Source organism: Magnolia sinica, chromosome 15 (genome assembly GCF_029962835.1).
Source record: "Magnolia sinica isolate HGM2019 chromosome 15, MsV1, whole genome shotgun sequence".
Classification (NCBI taxonomy): Eukaryota; Viridiplantae; Streptophyta; class Magnoliopsida; order Magnoliales; family Magnoliaceae; genus Magnolia; species Magnolia sinica.
In genome coordinates, this window is record NC_080587.1 from 45,075,374 (window position 1) to 45,085,469 (window position 10,096).

The 10,096-nt window shown below is 40.9% G+C and overlaps 1 protein-coding gene and 1 long non-coding RNA gene across 2 annotated transcripts; both read left to right on the plus strand.

The window, feature by feature from the left end:
* Positions 1 to 1,807: 1,807 nt before the first annotated feature.
* LOC131227527 (probable serine/threonine-protein kinase PBL21) lies at positions 1,808 to 9,792 on the plus strand. Its single transcript, XM_058223323.1, has 6 exons — positions 1,808 to 2,639; positions 3,039 to 3,290; positions 3,625 to 3,791; positions 4,770 to 4,849; positions 5,936 to 6,083; positions 9,216 to 9,792. Exons 1-6 carry the CDS (start codon positions 2,138 to 2,140, stop codon positions 9,543 to 9,545), a joined length of 1,479 nt encoding a protein of 492 aa, XP_058079306.1. The 5' UTR covers positions 1,808 to 2,137; the 3' UTR covers positions 9,546 to 9,792.
* Positions 6,090 to 6,961, plus strand: LOC131227528 (uncharacterized). The gene is made up of 2 exons (XR_009162341.1): positions 6,090 to 6,431; positions 6,471 to 6,961. It is a non-coding gene; the product is annotated as an uncharacterized LOC131227528 (long non-coding RNA).
* Positions 9,793 to 10,096: the final 304 nt, after the last annotated feature.

A 10,096-nucleotide genomic window follows, 5' to 3' on the forward strand; every position in this document is an offset into this window, starting at 1 on the left:
CTTATGCAAATTTTTTATGGTAAAGTTGAGCCAACAAGTAAGTCCAAGCTATGTAATCGAGGGAGCACCGGGAAGTTGATTCAAGTTCGAGAGCGCGAAGATCTAGCAATCCGATAGAAGCTACAAGAGAGAACTCAATACGATAAGTAAGTGTCAAACTCTAAACAAACTCGATTAGGTTCCTAGTGTGAGACCTTGGCCAGTGGGCTTAAAGGTAGGTGCCTTGTTTGGGACCTTGGCCGGTGGGCCTAAACGTGGGTGCCTTGTGTGGGACCTTGGCCGGGGGGCCTAAACTATAGGTGCCTTGTATGGGACCTTGGCCAGTGAGCCTAAACTGTAGGTGCCTTGTGTGGGACCTTGGCTGGTGGGCCTAAACTATAGGTACCTTGTGTGGGAACTTGACCGGTGGGCCTAAATGTGGGTTCTAGGTGTAGGTAGGACCTTTACCTCCTGCAGATAGCATAAATTGTGTCCTTAGTATATGACTATAAAAGTTATTGGTGAGCTTGTTTAAAACCATTAATAGTGAAATCCGGTGCATTATAGGATTGAGTGTGGATGCTAGGAGTGGAGTAGGCACGTAGCCGAACCACTATAAATGCTTGTGTTTGAAATGATCATTTGTGCATATGTTTAATCATGCTTATATACGCTTAAAAGTTTAATTTTGTATTCATGATTAGATAAATGTTATTCATTGGTAGGAAACACATTCCACACACAAGCTCACAACACTAGGCTAGTCGCTATGTTCTGCTTATCCCTTATAGCCTTTTGATTGGATCCTCTAAATGGCTTGGAAGCTATTAGAGTTATTTTGCCTAACTTGGTTTAAAATTGAATGATTATTTAAGTTAGGCAATCAAGTTTTTAAATAGGAAAAAATAAATGAAAAGTCTTATTCACCCCCTTCTAGGACATTGCCTCATACTCATTCTTTAGTATTAGTGGTGTAAACCGCAATTTTAACAAGATCTATGGACCTATCAAAACTGGCAGGAATTGTTCAGCTATCCATTTGAAATTTCTATTAGAATTTCAACCTGTTGACTAGACTTATCAAATGGTTGAACTATGCTGAATTTTGTCGATTTCTCCTTGAATCTATTCTGATTCATGTGTTGTGAACGTGCTCGTTGATTCATGTCCTACGTAAATAAATAAATAATTTTTTTTTTTTTTTTTAAAAGGAAAAACAAAAAAGAAGAGAAATTTTGGTTGAGCACCCTGGGTTGAGTCTTCTTAACATTGGGTGAGGCTCAGGCCCCTTAAAATAAGAAGAACGCAGTTTAGTTCAGTCATCAAAGGGCCCTCATCCAAAAGAAAACCTCATGGAAGATGAGAACAGTCCCCATTCAGTGTTCGCTTATGGAAGCCTGATGAGGCGGCTATGGTTTAAGGGAGATACGGTCCTTGTAGAGTGTAACGAGGAATGCGATTGGTGGATGGGACCCCAATTAATTAGGATAAGGCTTATATGATGATGACGGCCACAATGTTGATTTTGGCAGTGTTGCCACCCTGTGCACTGCTGATTTGTCCCTCACATTCCAAATATTGTCCCCAAACGGGCGACAATATTTGGAAGGTCCCGATTGATGCACCAATACGCATCGGAGTACCCATGGATGAGTCACCAGTACTTTGAAAATGTTGGTGAACGAACACCATAGTCACGTCCTTCTCATTCAGGGTCACTCTTCACATTTAGGCCTATTCCGAGAAAGGACCTGGAAGCTAAATTCTCCCCATCCGTTGGGCCCACTAGCTTCATTTCTAACGCTAACACGAACAACTATAGACTTACAAAAGCCCATTTCATGTCTCTATATAGATTCTCCTCCCCACATGAGTTCTCTGTCCGCCCAACAGCGAGAATCTTCACTCTCTTTCCATGCACCCTCCTTTTATCCTTAAATAATTTCTCCTGATTCCCATTGGGACAATAAACCCAATTAATGAAATATTCAATACATTTAAAAGCCCACATCCCTAAATCTTTATCAAAATCCCCAACCCTTCAAGCAAAGCACCTACTTTTGCAGCTTTCCCTTTTATCTTTCTTTCAAATTTGTATCTTCTTCCCATCCTTTTGCATTTTTGTTTCTTGGTCCTGTTCTCTGGGCATCTCCCTCAAATGGGTTGCTCTCAAAGTAGCTGCATTATCTCTGGTGAATGCGAAAACGACGGGAAGAACCAAGTAGGCTCTTCTCTGGCGGACGATCAGCGGTCTGGGGAGCGATCAAACTGTGAAAAGATGAAATGGGGCTTGAATTTGATTCGGAGGCGGCAGCAACGGGGGATCAAGGATGCTTTCGAGAATAACAAAACTTGGTTGCTTGGTGAATCAGGTGGAGTGCAAATGGAGTCTGTTGATCCGCAGTCGACGCACTCGTCGTTCCGTTTCAGCTTCGGTTCACAAGCCGAGCTTGAATCGTTGAGCTTGAATTCTACTACGACTACGGTAATCATGGTGAATTTGGAGAAAGGGTCGAATGAGGGAGCAGTGGAAACTCGGTGTCGGGAATTGCAAATGCGTAGGATTGAGTCCTTGGAAAGGAATATTTCTTCTGTTGCTTGCTCTTTGGTTAGATTCACTTTCGCAGAAATCCGCTCAGCCACGAAAGACTTCTGCAGAGGTTAGTTATACTGAATTACAATTTGAGACATTGTCATAGCTGTTTGAAATTTTTTATTTTTATTTTTGTTAACACACGCACACACACCCCACACACTCACGCCGTAGGGATTTCACCACCTATGGATACTCGAACCTGTTGAAACTCCCGAGAGTCTACCACCCGAGCAAGAGTAAGGATCCAGCTGTTTGACATTCCATTCACTTTCAAATCTAGAACTTGGCGCGACGGAAATCGTTATTTTCAGGTGGATTTGTGGAAAACTGTTTCCTTAGCGTTTCCAAACGCTCCCTACCCCATTGATAGATCCAACCAAAGGTCGATTTGGTATACTTATCAATTCAGGCCGATTTTGTTTATCTTTATCTAATTAGAGTAAGAATTCTGAATGGTGTGTAGGTAAGGTATTGGGAAGAGGTGCACATAGCTGTGTCTTTAGAGGGCGACTACGGTATGGCAGATCAGTTGCAATTAAGCGGTTGAATAACGAAGAGAAAGAATCGGCCAAGGACTTCTGTCGGGAATTGATGATTGCGAGTTCTCTCGACAATCGAAATGTGGTTCCTCTAGTTGGTTTCTGCATCGATCAGGATGGTCTTTTCTTGGTCTACAAGTTCGTTTCCGGAGGGAGTCTAGAGCGTCATTTGCACGGTAGTTTTCAAAAACTTTCAGTTGGTTCAGACTAGATTATGTGATTTTTTAGTACTCGTGGCTGTGTTTGGATGCACAAATGAATCAAATGGTGAAAAGTCACTTCAGTGAAATAGGAACTTATCATATTGAAAAAATAGTTTCCAGGCCAGCATTGGTAACGAGGAAGGTTATCAATTAACTGCAATTTGGAGTCTAACCATCATTAACGTTGCTACCGAAGAAAATTGTAATTTAGTCATTTCCACTTTATTGGACTTAAAACTGCAATTTAATTCGTTAGTGCATCCAAACACACCCTATGAATTTACCGAATTTTAGATTCTTTTTACAGATAATAAAAGAGGGAAAAGTTATCCACTTCCATGGTTCACTAGATATAAGGTCGCGATTGGAATTGCTGAGGCGATCACATATCTCCACAATGGGACGGAGAAATGTGTTATTCACCGCGACATTAAGCCATCAAACATCCTTCTCTCGTCCAAGAAAACGCCCAAAGTGAGTTCTTCTTCTTCTTTTTATTATTCTTTTATCTTTTGGTTTTACATTTTACATGAAACTTCTTGCTAATTGATTGCAAATGTTGAAAAAATATATATTTTTTTTTGTGTTGTAAATCAATGAAATTAATAATATAAAAGATTTAAAGGATGCTAATCACTTTCAACTCCAGCAAGCAAGCAAATCATTAAACATGTAAGGCATGCTTGGTACTTGGAATAAAATGGTATTGAATTGTATTAGATAGGATTAATATTGTTATTGCATAAGGATTGCATTTAGGAAATACCTTGGTATTTTAGTCATCTAATCCCATCTTTGGGATAAAATTCACAACGGATGTTGTTTACTTGTACACATATAACCAGAATGTCATGTGTAAACAATGTATATGGATGGACGGCATGCATAAACGCATGCATCAATGTGGGGCCTACATGTGTAGTGGATTTCAAAATCTATTGAAATCCCATATAGGACCAAATGCAATTCCATCCCACCTAATCCCAACCTTTCTCATCCTCCCCAATTGCTAATGGGAGGCAAAAACCACCGTACCTAGTCTAATGGCAAGCACATACAAAAATACCCTAAATATGCCAAAGCATCGCCCTTGTGTCTGATGTGCGCAATTCATTAGTAAGGCAACACGTTGAATAAAGCCCTTGGCATAAGTGTGCCCTACATATATGAATAAATGGACAGCTACAAAAATGATAGACCATGCTCCACATTTAATGTGCATAGATGTGTCACCACCTGGTTAGTGAGTTGGCCTGCATTTTGTGCTAGCACACATCCACCATGGGGCCATCAGATGAACAGGTCCGATCTTTAACAGCGTGCCATTTCCACATATACAGGTAACTGCACTTGCGTATGCAAATGTGCGGCTGGAAGTAGCAATTCTTTTTCTAGGGTATTTTTTATTATAAAATAAATAAATAAATTCTAACCTGAAAAGTTATTTTACAGCTTTGTGATTTTGGACTAGCTACATGGACTCCTGCACCTTCATCACCTTTCCTTTGCAAGACCGTGAAAGGAACATTTGGGTAAATTACTTCATCCATCGCAATTTCCTTATTTGGAATAACTTTGATACTCTGGCAAGCTTGATGGATGACATGCATGACATGCATGCACTTAGAAACTCCGATCGATCATATAAGTACTTGGAATTAAATATTCCAAAATGTGGGTCGAATTTAATGTATCATGAACCAAAAATAGCACTTATTTGAATGTTTGGTATATGTTGGTGTTGGCGGATACTTACTAGACGGTGAAATGAGAAAACATCCAATAGCCTATTTCAGCATACAAGTGTCCATATCAGAGGTTAGGATCGTTTAACCCATCTGATTTTGGGATAATACATGGGGAACATATGCCTTCTACAATTTAGTCTGTTTAATTAGAGATAATATATGACACATGTACAATTTTCAAACTCCTGTGTATCAAGTGTCATGCAGAGAGAGTATCAAGAAACTCCCCTTTCTATATAAGAGTTTGGTAGTATCGAACACCAAATTATTTATTTATCTATTTATTTATTTATTTTGACGATAAGAACAGCAAAGTATTTTGTCCTGCTCATCTCTTAAAGGTTTCAACTCCCGCAGAGTTTTTAGTCCCCAGTGGATGCCTTTGGACCTGTTAAGTTTTTGGGAAATCCAATCCTCCTAATAGGTTGGTCCCACCATGAAGATCAGCTGCTGCAAAATCAGCCCTATCCACTCATCAAGGATCCACTCCATAGAAAACACTGTATAGCCATTGTTAAATAGAAAAATACATTTGTGGTCTGCTTGATGAGTGGATACAGCTGATTTTGGTGTATAGGGTTCTTCATTATGAGGCCAATCTATTGAACGGGTTGGATGTCCCATGTCCTTGGTAAATTAGAAGTTATTCACCTGGTGGACTATAACCTGTGGTCCAAATGGTTGGACCTGACAACTTCTCCTATTAAAAGAGTGGGACCTACGTAAGACGTGGTTTTTTCCATGCCAAAAACGTACTCTATCGGTGGTTTGTCCTTTTCTTTTCTGTTGTTTTTTTCTTCGATATTTAAATTTGAAATTTATATTTGTACGTCCAATCTTTAAATTTGAATTTTCTGTTTGTATGTACAGCTATTTGGCACCTGAATACTTTCAGCACGGAAAAGTATCTGATAAAACGGATGTGTATGCATTTGGGGTGGTTTTGTTAGAGCTAATAACAGGTCGGAAGCCGATCGAGACAAGGAGATCTCATGCCGATGAGAATTTGGTCTTGTGGGTAAGTTTCCCTCACTTATCTTTTATAATATCTTTAATTGAGGGCTGGCAATAGCCTGGCCCTATTCGCCCTGTGCTGTGGCCTAGTTCTTGCTTGCAGTGACCCAAATCAGTCTAAAAGGTCTAGCCTTGTTCTTACCCTACGGGTTGGGCCGGGCGGGGCCCTATAATTAGAAGAGTGAAATGATTTGGGGTTTAAAATAGTCACATTTAAGAATTTTTTAGGGTTGTCTGCAATCCAAGAATGCATTTAAACTACATATGTACCTTAAATTCCTTTTGTACAACAGCCACCTACTAGCCCCTACACAAAGCCTAGATTTCAAGCTTGGTCTTGGCCTCTGACAAGGTTGCCTAGATTTCAAGCTTGGTCTTGGCCTCTGACAAGGTTTAGTGGCCCACGTCCTGGCCATACATAGCTTGGTTGGGCCATGGGCCCATGGCCACCTCTACTTTAGTTATTATCTGTGAGCTATTGATCCAGTAAATGTTCCTACTGACCCTGCCAGTAGGGAGGTGGCTACTGGACTGTGTTGTGCGCCCACCATGATGTATATGTTTTATCCACGCCCTCCATTTATTTCCCAAAATGAGACATATCTAACTCTCAAGTGGACTACACCACAAGAAAACAATGGTGATCAAATGCCTACTATTAAATTTTTTTAAGGGCCCATTGTAATGTTTATTTGCCATCCAACTTTTTGATTAGGTCACACAGACCTGAATGAAGGGAAAATACAAATATCAGCTTCATTCAAAACTTTTGTGGCCCCTAAGTAGTTTTTAACGGTGGGAGTTCAATCACCACTGTTTCCTGTGGTGTGGTCCACATGAGATTTGGATCTACTAATCTGAAAAAAATAAAAAAAATAAAAATGGATAGACGGCACAGGTAAAACAAATACATCATTGTGGGGCCCACAGATCACGGTCAAGTAACTACTTGCTAATGACAACGTCAGCAGGCGATCTGCATCCTTGATTAATTCAAATGTGCAGCCCAAGTAGGCTCACTTATGATCAACAAAAACTGTTGCACACAAGGAATTCATCATAGGTTGCACACGACCTTAGGCCATTTGAAATTCGGAGTCACTCTAGAAATAGCCTTACCATTCATTTTTTAGACCCTATTTGATTGGCTGTGATCATCCAATCAGAATGATATTGGGGCCATGTGCAATCCACGGTTGGTCACACCCTCAGATCCAATGGTCCATTATGATCGTAGGTGGGCCACCATCTTGATGATAACAAGATACGAAGAATTGGTACCGGATCATACTCTACTGTGTAGGCTTGGGACATTATATTCAGATAGAACTCCTCAAGTTTGTGATTGGCTGTATCCGAAAACTGTAGAACACTAAGAAGATCAGATGTAGACCGTTCATGAGTGCCCTACGATGGAGGGACCATCCATGGATGGACAAAAAATTATACTGACTAGAGGGTCCTATAGCAGGCTCGTGTCCAGACAAGAGTCATGTAACGGGCTAGACTCGGGCTTGAAAGCCCGGCCTGAATCTGTCAACTTCACAATCCTCATTACACTTTTCTTCAATTAGAAATGTTAAGTGCACTCACCCCACATGGAAATTGGTCAAACGTATGTGAGATTAGATCGACTCATCAGGGGATCCCCACGTAGATTCCATGTCTCAAAAAATCTGTCCAATCCAATCATTAGGTGGACCACAAGTGTTCATAGAATATGCCCGTTGGTCTATATTTATGAGCTGCTCCATTTATTGTGATCACGTGGTGTCCATTGGCGCACTCTTCTAACTCATTTCCACGCGTGAATTTCAATGGATCAATCACACTGCATTTCTCTTCTTTACTGAGCTGGCAAGGAGTATGTGAGTGGACCCCTTATTTCAGCGATGAGAGCAGGAGAGTAACTAATGTCCGACTTCATTCATTTATCTTCCCTAACATGCAAGTCTTGTGTAGAACAACCAGCGGACTTATACCATCAATGGATAGTAATGTACACATGACATAGATGATTGCCAATCTAGATCCCTGAAATAACACGGTTCATATAATCGTTAGTGATCTATTCAGGATTTTTTTAGTCAAATTTCACGGCTTCTCATATCCCAAAATGATTGGAAAAAATGAATGAACGGTGTTGATAAAACCCATACATCACGGTGGGCCCAACAGATCCCCTGCTGTGGGGTGCAGGATGCAATCCACTTACATGTGCGACTAGGCATATTCATGTGGCTTCACGTGGATGAGTCCCAGTTCATCAAGTGCGCGACCCCATGTTAGCCAATTGATGCCAAACATTGTACTGATCGAAAGCTCAGGGGAGGCTTACCCCAGGAACTAGTGTAAAATCAGCTTAAAACCTTTATTTTCACATGGTATGGTCCACTTTCATAAAACGGCGTGATTTCTGGGAAATACCTTCTTGGTGAGAAGAGATATGTGAACGGATTAAATGGCATATATTAACTACAGTGGGCTCCATACACAGCTAATCTTAGGCGTCCCATCCCAACTCTCCCTTACGGTGTGACCTACCTTAGGTTTGGACCGGTTCAATTTTTTTGTATCCACGGATAAAATCAGGCAGCGCACCTGATGGATGGTGTGGATCTCATCCATCTTCTCACCTATGACGTGCTGGGTTAGTAATAGGCACACCCCCTGTAACTGTGCTCAGCCAAGCTAGCATCGTTCATCATCCACATGCAGTTTTTGACCCTGCCGTACTAATGAGCCCAAGTTAATGTTATCATGCATACCATGAGCATGCAAGGCTCATGCATATGAGCCCACCATGAGACTATCAGGGAGGATATTAAATAGCATTCAAATTTTACTTGCAGTTATTAACCATAGTTCTAAAACACGATGACTCGACTCAAAACTTGGCCGAGTTACTCAACTCGATGAGCTCGCTGCTGAGCATGGCTCAATCAAGTTGTCTCGTAAACTTGGTCGACTAGATGCCACTCGACATGATCCATCCAAGTCACTCGTCAGGTCAACCAAACTCAAACACAACCTCGACATCGAGTCAAGGCGAGTTTTCTGGTTTTCGAACTGGTTTCTTAACTTGAGCAGAGTTTCACCTTTGTACTAAACAAGTAACAAATGTCTACTAACGTAGGCAAAGCCACTCTTACAACAAGAAGGAGACATAGGAGAGCTGCTCGATCCACAGCTCAGGCATAGTTCTTACAGCTCGAGCCAGTTTAGTCGCATGGTTCGAGCCGCAGCTGCATGTGTGAACAGTGAAGAGTCTCAAAGGCCAAGCATCAATCAGGTCGTCGCCTTACTGCGAGGAGATGAGCATCAAATAACAGACAAGTCGAGTTTCGGTAAGAACAGTTGCATTGGTTTTTATAATCAGCAGACGAAGTCTGATGTGAATGGCCATTTAGCTTTGGCTATGTTAGGTGTCTCTGACCTGGATGAAGACGACTTCTATTGTCGTTGAGGCCTGTTAGTAAGGCTTTCTATTTATTTTTATTTTTTTCTTTTTTGTGAATTCTATGAAATTGTTTAGAGAGAGAGAGAGGATTGTACAGGAACGTAGCTTGCAAAGCAGATTGTTGTATCTACGCGGCGTGGATGCGTGGAGTGATTCAATGGGTGATTTTGAAAAAAAGGTTTATGCTTGTTATATAACTATCTCCATTTATGTAGAAGGATAGTAGCTTGAGACTGCGTGTCCCTTTGGCCCATGCCCCACATGTTCACAAGTTTCGGATTTCAGATTATTTACCAACTAGGATTCTACTCGTAATCCTATATCCAGAAGAACTCATAATCAAATGTAATATTAGAAAACGAAGAGACCAATTAAGTCAGTCTTCTTGATGAGTTTAGGAGACCTAAAGTGTATACATACAAGCTTTCCAATGGCTAGATGGTGGTCCGAGTGTCCATAGTTGGGGATCATGGCACTCTCCCTTGGGTGCATTATGTTGGAAAATGTGTTGGAAATAGCAGTTAAAATTTGAAAAACAGAAAATAAATTAATAAAAA